The 16,781-nt window shown below is 42.8% G+C and overlaps 3 protein-coding genes across 14 annotated transcripts in view; 2 read left to right on the top strand and 1 right to left on the bottom strand.

Annotated features, from left to right (window-relative positions):
• The window catches only part of LRRC31 (leucine rich repeat containing 31), a 39,754-nt gene extending 34,808 nt beyond the window's left edge, over positions 1-4,946 (top strand). For all 4 annotated transcript variants that reach the window (XM_021394588.1, XM_021394589.1, XM_021394591.1 and 1 more), the window contains 4 exons: positions 558-725; positions 1,761-1,928; positions 3,108-3,275; positions 4,470-4,946. In XM_021394588.1, the coding sequence (XP_021250263.1) occupies positions 558-725; positions 1,761-1,928; positions 3,108-3,275; positions 4,470-4,789 (824 nt within the window). In that variant the 3' untranslated portion in view covers positions 4,790-4,946. The remainder of the gene's footprint in view (positions 1-557; positions 726-1,760; positions 1,929-3,107; positions 3,276-4,469) is intronic.
• LRRC34 (leucine rich repeat containing 34) overlaps positions 4,851-16,781 on the top strand; it is a 22,553-nt gene continuing 10,622 nt past the window's right edge. For 3 of the 7 annotated variants that reach the window (XM_021394593.1, XM_021394597.1, XM_021394592.1), the window contains exons 1-5: positions 13,603-13,733; positions 14,288-14,410; positions 15,245-15,369; positions 15,552-15,616; positions 16,334-16,417. In XM_021394593.1, coding sequence (XP_021250268.1) covers positions 13,681-13,733; positions 14,288-14,410; positions 15,245-15,369; positions 15,552-15,616; positions 16,334-16,417 — 450 coding nt within the window. In that variant the 5' untranslated portion in view covers positions 13,603-13,680. Of the gene's footprint in view, positions 5,444-13,588; positions 13,734-14,287; positions 14,411-15,244; positions 15,370-15,551; positions 15,617-16,333; positions 16,418-16,781 lie in introns of those variants that run through there. The other 4 variants (XM_021394598.1, XM_021394596.1, XM_021394595.1 and 1 more) reach the window with 3 other exon arrangements.
• On the bottom strand, positions 6,400-13,056 carry LRRIQ4 (leucine rich repeats and IQ motif containing 4). 3 transcript variants are annotated; one of them, XR_002437965.1, is made up of 6 exons: positions 11,758-12,982; positions 10,667-10,840; positions 10,212-10,350; positions 9,351-9,547; positions 8,256-8,471; positions 6,400-6,487 (listed from the first exon to the last, which is right to left on the bottom strand). XR_002437965.1 is itself a non-coding variant. In XM_021394586.1 (6 exons), the coding sequence occupies exons 2-6, from the start codon at positions 12,862-12,864 to the stop codon at positions 8,322-8,324; spliced, it is 1,767 nt and encodes a 588-aa protein (XP_021250261.1). In that variant the 5' UTR covers positions 12,865-12,872; positions 12,973-13,056; the 3' UTR covers positions 8,115-8,321. The 3 variants fall into 3 exon arrangements, 2 of the variants coding, with proteins under 2 accessions (XP_021250261.1, XP_021250260.1); XM_021394586.1 differs by lacking the exon at positions 6,400-6,487 and having other exon boundaries at positions 8,115-8,471; positions 11,758-12,872; positions 12,973-13,056; XM_021394585.1 differs by lacking the exon at positions 6,400-6,487 and having other exon boundaries at positions 8,115-8,471.

Below are 16,781 nucleotides of genomic sequence, written 5' to 3'. Positions count from 1 at the left end.
AGTCAGTGGGGAGAGTCACCCTCCACACCATTTATCTGAGACACATCTTAGGGTAGATTAATGGCTCTCTGGACACGCTTCCTCTCTCTCCAGACAGAACATAGACAAGGGCACAGACAGTCTAGGTAACTTCTGAAGACTTAATCCTACTCTCAGAGGGGAATCCGAATTTACCATTATCACTTAATCACTGTCCAGTGAAGCCATATGAAATGGGCTTATTATCTGTGTCTCTCCCTAGTGGAGGTCTTATCCATAAGACAAAACAACTGGCACTAATTAGCACTTCCAGTAGTCATTTCATCAAAAAGCTGGGGATTTAGTGGATCTGAGGATGAATTAACCTCACCTTCACCTGCTCTTTTAGAGAAGAGTAGAGTAGCATGGATGGAGAAGCTTTGCAGTATTACTGCATCTGCTGTGATTATACACCGAAGCTTAGTCTAAAAGCTTTGCCTTCAGTACCTTGTGCAAACTTTGACATTAAATAAATGTTGAAGCCGTGACCCTTGCTACTGCAGTAGTCAGTGACCACCCTGCTGTCGTTTCCATTTCAGACACCGCTTTACAGCACCTTGCAGCACTAAGGAAATTAGACATATCGTGTAACAAAGAGATTGGTGGTGGCTTTAAAGGCTCAACAGCTCATTTGGCCAGCTTGAAAAATCTCGAAGTCCTTGACCTCCACCAGTGCTGTGTCACAGAAGAAGACGTGACCGTTTTGTGTAAGCACACCTTGAGGAAATAATTTAAGAATGTATGGTTTTGACTCCTGAAAGTACTTCAAAGGCATAAGGGATTCTGCTTAACATAGTCTAACAGATCTCAGTTCATTTTTTGTTAGGCAGCTCTGGAAATGCAGCTTAGGGGATAGCTTTCTTGATCAATATGGAGTGTTTTTTTTTCTGTATCAAAAGAAGTCCCATAGAAGCTGATCCCACGTGGAACTAAGGGCCTGAATCTGTCATGATTCAGACCCATGATGTGAATGTAGGAACTACCCCCAAATACTATTGCTGAGAATCAGTAATTTGGGAAATGTCGAGAAACAATCTCCCTGCTGGCATAAATTGTCATGGATCCAAGGCTTTTGGGGGCATGCTAATATAACTGCCTAAAACTACCTTAGTGAAGTCTGAGGTGGAGAATGATGTTGGTCTCCAACTCATAAGTACTGTTAAGAAGGAGAAGACCTTTCCCATTCAATCAGTGAGACAGATTCTTTATTGTGTGCGTTATCAGAACTTTTTGACGTTCGTTTTTACTTTTTAGAACAACAAAAAATCACATGGCTCAAAATTTATACTGTCTAAATCTTGTTTTCCATTGTGAAGAAGGTAATTTGAAAAGCTGCTGATGAAGTATTGGGAATCGTTATTATTAATATTGATTTTTTTTAAATTATTTCTTCTGCACATACTAAAATCAGTAGAGAATAATTACATTAATACAAAGTAGCTTAGGTTAGCAGGGAAGACTTTTAGAAATAATCCTCCATCTCGTTTAAATTCCCTACTTCACCTAGAAAATTTTGACAGGAAACTGTGTCCTGACAACCTTCAACACAGTGTCTAATAATACCTAATTTCTTAAACATTCCTACAGAAAATGACAAGCAAGCATTACTCAAAGTACATTAGTGTGTCAAAACTTGGCTTTGCCTTCTGGGTTGATTTATAAAGACAGGTAATGATGTCAGTCAAATATACAACTACATTAGTTCTGTATCAGTGACTAATAAATATTTCATGTTTTCAAAGCCCAGGTGATACCTTTACTCTCCAGTCTTCAAGAGCTGAATTTATCCTCGAATAAAAACATAGGAGTCTCGTCTGATCCTCTTCTCAGCAGACTCAGATTTTTACCAAAGTTGAAATCTGTGGCCATCAGCAATTGTGCTTTAGGCGAGGAGTCCTTTTCATCGCTAGGTAGGAATGTTTTTTTAAAGTGTGTCTATTCTCAGAGTCTCCTTGTGGGACCGAGCACTTCATTCACTGCTGGCTGAACTCCAAAAATAATGGTTACGTTACAGTACGGATCCTGAGTGGAAAAGTAATTGTCTCTTTCTCCTCTGGTTGTCTTGTGATGAAATCAGTGCTTCACGGGACCTGGTTGCAAGGGGAGATCATTGTATTTCTTCCTGTTTCACCTGGCTGAATGAAGTGATTTTAGTGCTTTATCTGTTAGCTTTCAAATACTTCTTAATATTGGAAAAGAAAGCAGTGGAACGAGATTTCATATTATGCTGGAGTTCCAGTTTTATTGTAAATCTGCATTTGCAGTTTATTAAGGTCAAGATTTAAAGGTTTATTTCCTCTCACTACAGATAGTAGAAACTTTCTGGCTTATAGTTAAGCGTGGGGCAATGGAGGAGGTGAGAAAATGACCGCAGCAGTGGAAAAGATACTGCACAGCCATGAAGAAAAATCCAATCTAACACAGAATATGGAAATCCAACCTCTTTTGCTCACTTGTTGCAAATCTCAGTGGATTAGCGGCTACACTGTTCCTTTGATAGGAGTTCCATATGGCACATGAAACCTAAGCACAGAAGGATCTGTTAGAATGCATTGTGCATTTATTGCATGTTTGTTACTCTTTATTAGTGACGTTGAAACCCACAGGAAAACTTGACTGCCTTCAGCAGAAGCAGCATCAAGCTGAACTGGTCTGAGGTCCCTGCAGAAAGAGGACTATGTTTATGTCATTCCAATTATGTAAAAACGACATCATGGAAATCCATGTATTTCACCTTGAATGGTAAATTCACAGCAAAAATTTTCTGGGTTTAAGTGGATTTAAAATGTTTTAAAATGTGCTGTTATGTTAAATTGACTTCAGTGGAACAAGGTTAAGCCAAAAACGCAAACAGAAAGAAAGCTCTTCAGGGAGTCCAAAGAATCTGTAGACAGGCCATTGTTACATTGTTTAATGAACACGGAAGAGATTTTTTTTGTCTGACTTTTATTAAGACAAAATAAATCATTTAAAGCTTAAATAGGCAGCCTGTAAGGGGCCTATTGGCAGGTGACTTGCCAGTGAGGTGTCTATTGAGGCCACATTGTTTTCTCTTAGTAAGCAGAAGTTGCTGGTCTTAATCTTTTCAGCTGAAGCTGCCCTTCACCTTCCTGAACTGGAGATATTAGACCTTTCTTGGAATAAGTGCGTTGGTGGAAACCTAAAGCTGCTTTTGGGAGCACTAAAGCTTGCAACGGAGATTCAAGTGTTAAGACTGAGCAGCTGTAACTTGGTGGCTGAAGATTTGGCCCTTCTAAGTACGTATGACATGGTATTTACTAGCAGTCAAGGAGCCAGTGCACACAGACCACAATTCAGAAGGGACTTGTTCCATGTGCTGAGCACGTTTTTGGATAAATGAAATGAAAAGATGGAAAATACAGCACTGTTTTTCCCAGAAAGTATTTTCATTTTGCTGAAAGCTGCGTGTCCCTTACATGCACAGTGCGAAAACTGAAATGGTTAAAAATGCAAAGAGTCATCTTAGCAGTTTTATGTATTAATACAAAAATGCAGCACATGGAAAAAAAAGTATGGCTCGACCCTGTTTTTTATAACAGAGTTTTAAACCTGCCTCTGAGGAGTTCTGTTTTGCTCAGTTGCTCTTTTTGGGTCAGTGACTGATGAGAGATGTACATGCTGACAGCCAGTAAAGCAGGCACTACCAGCTCTCAGTCCATTAGGTTTGTTTCTGGAGTCCAACTGTGGTGGGAGAATGAAAATAGAAATATTTTAGCCCACTTCTCAGCAGCTGCTGAGAATGCTGGAAGATGGGAACCCAGCGAAGGAATAAATTTCAGGACCCTTTCAGAAACCTGTTTATTTTAAAGTCATCCTTGTGATTCTGTGGGCCTGACTCGTGGGTTTTGAGTGTTTGAGATTGGCAGTAGCCGTATGAAAGCTATTAAGGCCCTGTAATCTGGAGGCTGGTGAGATAAAGCCTGAATATTTTTGACTTTACAGACATCACCCTTGACAGGTGGCTCTTTTGTTGATTATCCATTAAGGATCTCAGCTACCTTTAGGGTATGTTAGGCCCATTACTCTCCCTCTACAGTGAGAGGTGGCTGTTGTAATCATGCAAACTCATTGAGTTTTGCTGTTCTACTTCTAAATCTCCCTGTAAAGCGTGCCTGTCTATTTTAATCGGCACCTGTTATATCCTCCAACTGACTGCAAGGTTTTCAGGTTGCCATACAATTTTATGTTCTGTTCCTTTTGGATTGCCTGTGTTTCAAATATTGTACGCACTTTCCTCTGTGATAAAAACAGCCTTTCTGAGAACAACACCAAGTGATTGGCACACTGTATGTTGCCGAGGAGTTGAGTCCTGCTGTTTGACTGCTGAAAGACTTTAAATAACATGGTATTAAAATACTCATCTTACTTACAAGCTTTTAGAGCAATTGCCAGGACGTATTGATTGTGTTTGTGTGTGCTATTTCTTGCAGCGTTCCTGTCTCATGATGGCCATCTAGCCAGATTACGGAAGCTGGATTTGAGTTATAATCACAACATCTCTGATGAAGGGTGGATGGTTTTCTGTCAAGGCTTAGCAGTATTCAAAGAACTCTCAGAGCTGGATGTCAGCCTTCGCCCGTCATCCTGCCGTGCCTGTGGGACGTGGTTCAGTGAGTTGTTAGCAGCACTGACAAAGCTGCCCGCATTGGCAGAGCTGGGGATGCAAAGATGGGTCCTTTCAGAATCGCAGCGTAAACAGCTGGAAAGCTTTAATCAAGACAACAAAAGAAACATTCGTTTTGACTGTTGATGGAGGTTGGCGGTTTCTGGAAAGCCTTTCACATGCAACATATGAACTAAGTACTGTGTGTCTCTCACTTAGAAAACTGTGCAGTTTCTAGTAATCCCTTCTCATGAGAGAACTTGAAATAGTTCAAAATTTATATAAAAACAGTTATTTAACTTTCTACACACCTAGATTATTCCATTTGATAACGTATTCTTTTGGTTTCTCTGGGCCATGCTTACGCTGCTGTTGTGACACTAGTGAATATGCTTAATCTTGTTGTAAAAACTGCAGTGACGGATACCAAAGGAGCAATGACAATTTCAGATAGACACATGGCAGGTTTGCCAGTGCAAGGCAGTGAATGGGGTATGCACTAATGCAGCAGGATGGGCAGTGTAATTGTGGCATCACACATACAAGGAAAATGTTTCTTGTGCGAAAATACCTAAAACCTCTACGTTTTAAAACTTAGTTTCCCCTTCCCCAAACGTTTTAATTTTTGTGCATGCATTAAAGCTACATAATTGTGAGATTTGGAAAGCGTCCCAGCAACTCAGGATTGTATGTCAGTCCAGTAAGAAGAAAACAGCAGGACTGGTTCTGCCTCTGCTATGGCTCTCAATGCCATCGGATAACATGGATGAATCCTGCATACAGAATCAGCATAAAATCAAGGTAAGAAATGGTTGGTGTCTTTGCAAACCTCAGACAAAGGAAATGCTGCAGTAGGTTAGATCAGGTAACTCCTGCTATCTTAGCTACGATCTGGAATACAGAACAATTCATAAATTAGGTTATTCAAAAATCTCAGAATACTCCACAGATGCTTCTTCACATCCTGAAGTGTTCCAGCTTTAACTGGATTGAGTTCTGTGTACTGACCTAGTGACATGCAGCACAAAATCAGACCTCTAGATTGAAGATTATGGTCCTGAGCATATTGAAGTTGGTAGGACTGTTTGGAGTGCCTTCATGATTTCTTCATGCATTCAAGACTAATCTGTTAGCTTTTAAAACACTTTGTGGCATAATCTGTTCTTATTCTTACCATAAACACAGAGAAAATCAATCCAAGGAAGCAAAAGCTATTATTAAAAGCCACAGGGCAGCTTCTAGCTAGGAGCAGACCACCCTGCTTTGCACCCAAAACCTGTTAGAAAATGTACCAACCTGGGTCTTAAAAGTGTGTCTTCTTTTTACGTTTGATGATTTCTTATTTGGCGTTTTATTGGATTTGCTTACACAAAACCATATTCTGGCATATGCATTTATGTCATGGAACATCTTAACCCCCATGTGAGCTCAAAGACTGCACTGGGATTATTCATTGGTAAGGTATTTTAGGAAGTAAAGATATTAGATCTGCCCACTGAGTGAGGAGTCTTAGAGAAATCCTGAGGGATAAAGTACTGCTCAATTAGCCCTGAGTTTGTCTACACACTGCAGCAATCTCCTGGATGTGAGGCACAACAGGATTATCAGCTGCCACTTTCCTAACTTGCCCAGACCCCCTTGAGCATGTTTTCCCATAGAGCTGCAGGTCAATATTCAGCCTTTTGTCTAGCACCAGCTTCTGATGGTTGAGTTTATTAGCAGCAGCTAACCATATTGTACTGATACCTGTCCATTGTTTAATCCATGATTTCACATGAGGGTCTCCCTGGACTTCCTGGTTCCAGTTTCAGTTCCACTGAAAAGTGCACTTGGCTCCTGCCAGCCCTGAGGAATGTGAGATCAACCAGAGTGTCATGGTCAGAGGTAGCAGTGAATGGCTGCGAAGTGGGATTGGTTATTTTCTACAGATTTCCTCAACCCCTGAAATGAAGCAGAGAACCCCTGTTTCATACAGTGCTAACAAAGGAGCCTTTCAAGCTGTTATTCAAGGCAGGAGAGTTGTTTTAATGTGGAAACGCTATCATCTCTGTTTCTCAGCAGCACACCAACCTCCTCTTTCAGTCGCTTGTCTTAATGGGACTTTCCTCCTCAAATTTGCCGTTGGTCCATCTGGAGAAACAATCCTCTGTCTGTTCTTTGGGAACCTCCATGAAAAACTCCACTTTCACGTGACCCTTTCTAATTCAGAGTGAGATGGACTTCACTGTTAGTTGGCTTGTGATGTGTCTTGGGTCCCTCATTCTCATCTCCAGAGCACAGTAAGGACTTACTGTTAGCAACCTCCCCACTTGCTTTTTTCATCCCTTTCTCAGTCCTTTGCCCACTCGTGAATCTGTCATGCCTGTTCTGCCATGAAAATCTTTTACTAAATCATTTTGATCATCCATTCTGTCTACCAGTCTTTCCAGAAATCACCCTTCCAATGTTTTCCTCCTCAGTAGTCTCTGCTGTCAAAACAGCACCAGTTTCCTAGTAAGATGGAAAACCAAGCAATCCCACCTTTCTGCACTTAATAGTCCCCAGTTCTCTCCTACCAACAAAGATATAGTGAGATTTCAGTGTCAACAGATTCAAGAGCCCAATGGAAATAAGATGCACACCCCAGATGCGGATGTAGCCATGGCCCTCAGAAGAACATGACCTGGAGGTGGAGCTCTTGGGAGAGCTGAGTCTCAGTGACCGTGCCTTCAGCACCTTCCTCGGGGTGCCACCAGCTTCTCTGTCTCTGGGGGAGCTCACACATGGGGAGGGAGAGCAGGACTGAAGTTCTGACCTGCCACTTAAACCAAGGAGAGAGACCCGCTCCCAGCCACTCATGCATTTTGGATGCGCACAGTGGCTGGTCCAGTTCAGCTCTGTGCTTTAGGTGCATTATTACATGACAGGATCCAGAGTCATTGTGGAATATTGCATCCTGCGAACTCGTGGTTTTCAAATAAACCTGTTGTTCACAGACATTTTACAAACTGTGACCAAGCTATCTCAGAGATGAGCTATAACACTGAGGATTTGACAGCTTGCAGTCATTCAAAACACTCTAACTACAGATTGTCAAAACATTAGTGAACGTTTTTGCAGCAGCATGGAGATACTTGGAGTTACTTTGAAACAGCGCGTTAGACTCCTGTAAGGCAGGAGTGTTGTGCAGGTTGTGGCAGATGTGCATTTGTTCTGACTGCCAGGAATCCTCCTCCATATTTCCAAACAAAGTACTGTTTGTTTATGAATGTAAAAGACATTAAATAAGTGCCAGTACGTATGGGGCTACAAGTATTGCTTCAGCCTAGGTACGGATGCGCCTCACCAATTGGGAAACAAATTTCCAAGGATTATTTGTGAAATACTTGGAATTCACAGCAGTGAACAGTGCATTGCACCAGATTCCTACAGATGAGATCAATTTCCAGTTAATCATCTGCCTCTGTGCTTCAAGGTAGCGTCCATTCAGGATGAGAAATCTCAGTCTATTTCAGAATCTGCCTTATTCAGCGGTGGTAGCTGAAAGCACAGAAACAACCCTAAAAAAACCCACCTGTTTTCATTAGAATATTCACTGATCCGAATGCTTTAATACTGTTTGTTTTGTACTCACTTATCTCTGCTCACACCGACTCTTCTTGCAGCTGACAAGAGTTCTGTTCTGTTCACTGCACAAAAATCACTTTTTGGCTTTTGCTTCTTTTCCAGGCTTCTTCTGTTTTCCCTTTTCTTTTCCTTTCTTTTCCTTTTTTTTGTTGTCCATATCCTTCATTGCCAACAAAGGTCCGATCCCCTTCTTAGTAATCAGCCCACGCCACATATTTCGGATCTGAGAGAGAATATAGTCTGGTTACCTTGAGGAAATGGATAAAAGCCAGGCATGTTATGGTCTCCAGAACAACTCTGAATTAGACTACGTTGTTTGCAGCTTGCCCGCTTGCCACCTGACTTGAATTTTAGCACGTGTTATTTTTTCAAGAGGAATTCCTTATCAGGGAGGACACCAACGCTGTCGTCCTCCAGATCCTCTGAGGAGTAAGTGGCAATGGCCACACATTTTTAAATGCCACCACTAAGTTCAGAAGAGTAGTCTGGGAGAAACATATTAATCCATGAAGAAATGGCAGATGCTACAGGAGAGGAAGAATTTTAGTTTCAGAAGAATCAAGGACTGTTTGCCTTTCCTTCCTTCTTGCCTCAGTTTTTTCTGAGCTAATTCATGTCATGGTCCATTGGTGATACAGCCTGATCTTTCGGTAAAACAAAACAAAACGACAACAACAAAATCCCACACAGAATGTGTTCTGTTCATTGTGTCTGCACACTGGAACTCCAGTTCTCTACAGTCAGAACACAGCAAGGTGCCGGTTAGATTCATCTTGAAGCAGTGCCCAGACTGAGGACCTGCTTTGAATTTAGACACAATAACCATCCCCCTATCACAGGACAGAGAAGAAAGCTCCGTTGCAAGTTGTAAGGCTGTTCTGCTGACAGTGAGCAGGCAGGGCAGTGACAATCTGTGGTGGTTTTGAATGATGCCCACTGCTCTGTTTCCCTGTGGTTCCCTCTGTTCTGCCCTAGTATGATCAGTACTGCTCCATGTAGCTGATGTGTTGCACAGAGTGCCCTGTAGATTGTTCTAAAGTACCTGCTCACTAAAAGCACTGCTTTGTACATGTATACATCATGGTTGCTTTAAAACACCTACCTTTGAAGCCTTGGCTTTTTTAAATCTTTTTTGTTGTAAGTACTGCAAGATAGCAGATGTCCCCTGACTGCACACTTCAGTGGGAGGGTCTGTCATAGGGTTCCCATCCACAAGGATCACCTGCAGCTGTTTCAGGTTGTCCAAATTCCCAGGCAGCTTGGACAGCTGATTGTTCTGAACGAGCAGTTTCTGCAAACCTGAGCACACAAAAGCAGACAGCTGCAACACAAAGAACAGGAATGATGCGAAGCATTCCTGCATTCTCCCTGTAGAACAGCATATGGAGGAGGCATAAACAATTCAGTCTGCTCTCATTAAGAGTATGAGTACTAAACATCCCACCAAGAGCGCTGTTTAAAACTCAGTGTGCCTCTCCCAGATGTGGAGGGATGGGGCTCGGGCTCTCCTAGCAATGCACGTACTTCACTAGGTGAAGACTATTCACCTAGCAGCCTGCTGGCCAAATCTGCTATGTTGTGCACGACTGCTATTGATCTTACCATACACAGAGATGGATTGGAGTACTGGGGAAGATGGAAAGACTGAACTGGGGAGCAGAAAGCATGTTCCTCATCACTGCCCTGGAGTCACTGGTGCTGACCCACCAGCTCTTCTCCCATCAGTGGTGTGCTAGGAGCTGAGCCCCAGGAATCTCCCCTTCCCCTGGAGTGAGGCTGAGGTGGATCTCCAATCCTCTGAGCTTGGATACAGCATTTCCTTCACCCTCTCACCTGTTAACTTCTATCCTGTTTGGCCCTTACTGTTGCTGGGCCAGCACTGAATGATGTGCTGCCTTCCTTATCTCCCTCCTTCCAGAAGACTTAGGTCCTTAGAGCCACTAACACAAAGATGATTTCTCACCTTGGATTTGGCTTAGAGACTCTGGGAGCTCCTTAAGGAGGTTGTTGTGACAGTCAAGTATTTTCAAGTGGGTCAATGAGCCAACAGCTGGGGGCAGGTACTCCAGACGATTATTGTCTATATGCAGTTCTTTCAGATTCTGGAAAATATGTGTGCATAATAACTTCATAATTAATTTCTTAATTTTCTTTAGCTTGCTGTATTATCAACGTACAGAGAATACCAGCAAGTGCAGAAATTAGCTTTAAAAGCTGAGACATCATTGGGATAACTACCTGGTAGAGAGACACAATGTAAGTTTTAAACGCTGACTATTGATAGTCTTTCTATTCTGATGGCCCTGGCCTGATGCTGCACCAGGTTCCTAAAAACATTGGGAGAACCTTCAGTTCTGCGTTTGGGAGCAGCTGAAGTGCCAAGCCACAGTAAAGAGCCCCCCCTCCTGTTGTCCCTACCTGCAGTTTGGTGATATCTCCTGGCAGACTTTTCAGTTTAATTCCTTTATTTTGTCCCAGATATAATTTCTCTAATGACTCCACGAGAAAGACTTCCACTGGAAAGATATTGAATTGATTTTTGGACAGACTGAGGCATTTTAAATTCGTCAGTTCTTGTATTTCTGCCGGTATCTAGACACAATCATTAAAGATACATTATGTCAATTAAACAGTAATTGTAGGGATTTTTCTTTAGGGAAAAATCTCTAGGAAAGGCTGTGGAGTTTCGCTATTATAGATGGATGAACAGGGAATATTCTACTCATTAATATAACATTATATCTCACAGTATGGTGGAAATGTGGAGGAAAAAAAATCGTATTGTTTCCTCTGCTGGAAAGATCTCTTTTGAGTTTTTTTTTTTTTATTTTTATCCTTAGCAGAAACATTTGTCTGCTTCTTCACTTCTTTTGTAAGCTCAGAGCAGGGGAGAGTCATTTAAATGAATCAGATCTGAAAGTGACCCTTCTGTGTGAATTACTACTTGTCTAAATGTAACCTTCCAAAAGAAAATTGCACAAGTGAAAATCTCCCTGGGGCGGGGAAGAGTTGCTTTACTTGAAAAGGGAAGGATATTCTCAGCCCTCAAATGAGTATGTCATACTTTAAAGTACTTAACTGTTCATTATCAAACGATTAGCAGATATTAATGATTTTAAAGCCATTCACAGTATGACATCTATTTCTGTGTTGCCCTATGCTCTGTTTCAGTTTTTGATGCATTGGTTCTACAGAAATGCAGCTCTTATTTTCCAGCTTAAAGAGAAAAATGATGAAAGAACAAAACCCAACTCTGACAGCAGTCCCTCCATGCAGTGTTCATCTTTATGATTCAGCACAAAAGTCAGTGTCTCCATGCTCTTGCTTTTCCCTCTCTGTCTGCATACTCAGCTGTCAATGACAATGTGTTACCCAGGCTCAGGTGCGTGCCCGGGGAACGTGTCTTCACACTTCAGTAAGGGAAGGGTCTCTGGGTTGTTATGAGGAACATAAGACTTTGCAAAAGGGAGATCTCAGTGAAGTGAAAATGAGAAGAAAGAAACAAATACCTCCTGTATTTGATTGTCATCCAGGTTCAATACTTCCAGGTTTTTCATGGAGCATATTCCTTTAGGAATTTCATCAAAGCAATTTTCACTCAGATCTAGTACCCTGACACTGGTTAGCTTGGTGAAGGACCTGTGTACTGTGCGCAGTCCGGTGTTCCTCAGATAAACGTGGGTAAGTGATGTCCAGGCGCCTGTCTGAGCCGGGAGCTCCTCCGGGCTGTTACCAGCCAGGCTGAGTTCTCTCTTTTTAGTGAAATTCTTTAAATCTGGGGGGAGCTTGTGCAGGGGATTATGAGACAGATCCAGCACAGCCAGCTTCTGGCAGTGTCGCAGCGTAGGAGGAATGGAGGATAAGTTATTAAAAGCTAAAAATAGCTTAACTAAGTTTGTCAAAGAGCCTATCTCTTCTGGGATGTGACTGATTAGATTTTGTTCCAGATCTATTATTTCTAAAGTAACAATTTTACAGAGCACAGTGGGAAAATTTTCAAATCTATTGTTTTTGAGGAAAATTTCCTTGAGGTTTTTGAGGTTCACTGTCTCTTTTGGCAGGCACTGTAGATTATTGTCAGAAAGGCCAAGAAGTTCGATATGATAGAGGTGTTTGCAGATCTGCACTGGGATTTCATCCAATTTTATTTGGTAGAGCCTGAGCTGACGAAGGGACTGCAAGTTGCTGATAACCAGCAGCGAACTGTAAGAGAGGGGGTTGTAACTTAAATCTAAGCTCAGAATACTTTTCATCTTCCCCAGCTCTTCACAAATGTTCTGTATGCGATTGTGATCCAAGTAGAGAACCTTCATGTTCCTCAGGAGATTTATTTCTTTGGGGATGTTTACTATCAGGTTCCTCTCCATGTGCAGCTCTTCCAGATGCTCTAGACTGAAGACCTCTGGCGAGATGGTTTTCAGTTGCCTATCGGCTAAATCAATAAAAAAAATCCTATCTGTGGAGTTCCTGGGAATCAGAGCTTCATTCTCTGGCACTTCATTCATTGGCAGTACTTGTGCAGTCTGAACATGATTATCCTCAAAGCCAACAGGGTCACGTTTGGGGTAATGAGTGTTCTTTGTACTGGCCTCCATGCTATGCTGAGACTTAGCCATCTGTAACCCTTATTTTTCATTTCAAAAGAGAAAAGAACTTAAAAAATCAACAGTTCTCAAACACTAAGTAAATAAGGGAAGAAGTTAAGATTGAGGGATAGGTCCTACCTACTCTCAGTTGTACCCCTGCAAAAGCTGCTTACATTCTTTGACATCAACATCTGCAGTACGTACAGTGTGACTGTGACTTTGAATCCAGAACCCCAAAGTGCCAAATTATCAGAGGGTGGCCTTTGTGAGCTCAGTGGGGCTGGAGGAGGCAACCTCCATGGGTCTTCTTTTATAAAGATTCTTAACAAAAGGGTCTGCTATAACAGAACAGTTTCTGAGCCAGGAGGATACCAGTGAGGGGTAGTGAGGGCTGAAGTCAGGAGGAAGCTGCCAGCCACCTGGTACCTCAGACCCTTCATGTCCAGGGGCAGCCAGAATGAGGGGGAAGAACTGAAAGGCAGTGAGGTGTGGGGAGAGCCACGCTAAGCTTTGTGGTTTCATTTAAGCTTTGTATAGGGGCGTTTCTTTTTTATTAGTTCAGTAGTAAGGAGTGAGCATCCTGTGGGGTGATGGGAGTGCACGATCCCAGCTCAACCTTGGGTCGTATGGGCGTCAGTGGGAGGGTCTCAGTAGAAAGTGCACTTCTGAAGCACGTAACCATGTAACCACGCTAATTTGTGCCAAGGCTCCTCGGGGAGGGCAGGCAGAGCACTCGGTAAACACTGTGAGGATGAGCGAGGCCCGTGCTATTGTGGAAGCGTAAGGCCCAGCCCAGCGCCAGGCCCTGCCCAGCGCCAGGCCTCCCCCTCCGAGGCGGGCGGCAGAATGGTTCCTGCTCCGCTGGGCGCCCAGACCCTGCCTCAGAGGTCAGCTCCACGGTAATGGGCTCAGCCCACCGGTGTGGGTTTATGTGGGGAGGGTGCGGAGGAGCCAGGGTCTCTGGCAGTCTCACGTCGGCCGGTGAGCAGCTTGGACACGGCTGCCTCGGGCAGAGCAGAGCAGGAGGGCAGTTTGCTGGGGGCCCTGCAGCTCTCCGTGAGGCTGGGATTCATCCCAAAGCTTCTTGTTTGGGCTTTCTCGTATGACTGCATCGCACACGGAACTAACTTTCATCACAGACTGCAGGACACTGCCCTTTTTACAAAAGGAAAAGGGACCTGTCTTCATGAATGTTACTTCTAAGTGTTCATATTCTCTGTGATAGCACAGCAGGAATACATACAAAAGTCCACGTATTTTTTCCTTCTTTTATTTCTTCCATCTGTACATCCGTATCTCAGTTATTCTTGCATTACATTCAGATAACTGTAAACTCTTTTCATGCCAGGACCCATTGTTACTGTTACGCATCCGCTGGCACAACAGAACGTGGGTCCATGGAAACGCTGTTAGGCTGCCATGGCGATGCAGTAACTGTTTGGTTTGCTTTCAGACACGTCATGGCAGTTCCTCCAGATCTTCATCAGCAGTATTTGCAGGCTTGCCAAAACCTGAGCCAACCTGAGAATCACTTCGTTGCTCGTATGCTTCAAGAAGCTGATAAAAGTGATAATAGGTAAGAAAATGACAATCAGCATGTTTCGGATACTTCTGCACTCCTTAAACAAGATGGTAGGATAAAGAATCAAGAAGTGGGAAAGTTTGTGCAGTTTCAGGCTTGAACACAAATCACACTTAACATTTACTGCAGAAGTTCTGGTTTGACTCATCCTGACATCATCTTGGCAGAAGTCTGTAACTGTATATCCCTCCTGGGCAGCTTTACAAGCAATAAAATCAAATAAGTGAAAAATGGGAAGAACGGTAACTTTACATCCCTTAGAGAAGCCAAACTCACTATCCAGTCATCCTAACTCCCTTCCTCTTGTCTTGCACCTGTTTAAAAGGGCTCAGCTGCATGCAGTTAGCTTCCAGCTGGTAGTACTTTCCTGAACTGTCTCTGAGTCCTGACAAGGTGCTGACCACACAAATTGCCTCTCCTTCTGCAGTTAGATAGACCTTTCTCTCGGGCATGCACCTGGGGTTGGAGTTAATTGTCTCTTTGGAGAGAGAACACAAGAGAAGACAAGGTAGGGCAGTAGTTTGTGTTAGCTGTTCTGCCCCGAGGGCAGGATAGAACAGATAAAGGAAAGGAAAGAAGGAAGTGAGGAGGTTACCCCCAGGATAGTCTTCTCTATTTTCATCTGTGCTTCTCTTGTCTTGCTGCTTCCTGCTCTCTGTGTGCTGGTGGTCTTGTTGCTGTGCAGTATCTTTAGAGTAACAAAACGGATAGCTAACAGCATGCAGGTGCACCAGGGAGGGCAAATGTGGATCCGTCTCTTAACCTGAAGAAACAATTCTTTTTACTCTGTCATTTTTCTTCTGATGCGATTGCACTTTTATGTTACAGCGGATGGGCAAAAGGGATCACGTTAAAAATAGCTGGCAATAATCGGTTAGTGCCTGTGCAGAGAGTTACAGATGAAGATGTTCAGGTTCTTGCCTCTGTCTTATGCAGTGCTGTGTTTGTCACTGGTAAGTTGTTTTTTTTTTTCCATGTTTGAGGTTAGTGCTAACATCACATAAAAAAGTAAATGAAATATAAGAGAAAACATAAGCAATTTTGATTTCAGATTTAGTTCATCTTCATTTCTTCTTGTTTGCAGGTAAAATAACTGTAGGTATGCATCTATCGTGTTATTCTCCCTCTCTTTCAGGTTTGGATCTTAAATATAACATGTTGACCGATGTTGGAGTAAAGCACGTGGCAGCATTCCTCCAGGTGCCAAAATGTTTGTATTTCAGAAATGTGATTTGTTTGGCTATGATAATGTTTCTGTGGTGTATTTGAGACCAAGAATGCGTTCATTTGGCGGAATTCCATTAATTTGACTTTCGCATCCGGATCCATCCCACTAGAATCTCAGAATGTGTTCTCTGGGATCAGTTTTAATTTGATAGCATAAGAATTTAGTATTTGATTAGGGTGTCTGAAGAAAGAATGGTGCATTCAAGCACCATTAAGCTAACATTCAGTTCAACAAAGGATGTAATAGTAACACTGAGTGTGCCAGGGCCTTAGTTTTAGGTATTTTATCCTTTCTCTCACCCTCTCTGTGGATCTAAGCTTAGGAACATTTAATGCTGCCTTTTTAGTATTGTGAGCACTAGCACACAGTCCAAAACCGGTGACGTTCCATTCAGTGTCTGTGCATTCACAAAATACCTGCAGGTCTGTGTCTGAGCTTGACCACCTGCCTTGTTTTATCATGTGGCTTCCAAGGTGGCTCTCGTAAGACTGAGGATTTACCCACTATGTGTTTTTCTGTCTCTCCCTCCTCTGATGTCCTTCTTTCTTTCCCTGCTTTTCCACATCAGGGGCTGCCTGTAATGTGGTGCAAGACACAGGTTGTAAGTAAGTGTATCACATGCCTCCTTTTTGAAAAGTGCAGGTGTGCGACAGAAGGTCTCATTGCTTTCTGCTTTATTTGTTCTGAAGGAAAACTCAACCCTGCGATACCTGAACCTGATGTTTAATGATATTGGCACGAGTGGAGCAGAGCTGATAGCAAATGCTCTCCGTGTGAGTATTAGTCTGGGAGATCCAGACAATGGCATCTCCTTTGATATTTTCTGCTTTTGATGAGCAGTACTAGCTGTCCTGCCAACGTCAAAGCTGCCTGAAAGGGCTCTCTGTCCTCAGCCTGCTCAGCACTCTGCTGTAACACAGCGACTGCTTGTTTTCCCAAGGCGGACTTCAGAAATCAGATGTCACACAAGAGAAAGTAGCCCTGTGCTGCCATCAGTACTTAATTATCGCAGCTGTCACTGCTGGACTTCTCTGTGTGAAAGATGTTGTTATGCTGTAGGATGTGTAATGTCATCAATGTTTTCCTTTGGTTATAAATTTTTAAGTTTTGTATTAAATTTGCCTGTACCTCGGTGTC

This window comes from Numida meleagris, chromosome 4, assembly GCF_002078875.1.
Source record: "Numida meleagris isolate 19003 breed g44 Domestic line chromosome 4, NumMel1.0, whole genome shotgun sequence".
NCBI lineage: Eukaryota > Metazoa > Chordata > Aves > Galliformes > Numididae > Numida > Numida meleagris.
This window is presented reverse-complemented; position numbering and strand designations above follow the sequence as displayed.

Excerpts from the sequence above, each read along its gene's own strand:
- LRRIQ4 (XM_021394586.1), bottom strand. The coding sequence starts at position 12,864 with ATGGCTAAGTCTCAGCATAGCATGGAGGCCAGTACAAAGAACACTCAT. Across the intron at positions 10,841-11,757 it reads ATGACAATCAAATACAGGAG|ATACCGGCAGAAATACAAGA; the intron begins GTATTTGTTTCT and ends GATTGTGTCTAG. Across the intron at positions 8,472-9,350 it reads AAAAAGCCAAGGCTTCAAAG|ATCCGAAATATGTGGCGTGG; the intron begins GTAGGTGTTTTA and ends ATTCTCTCTCAG.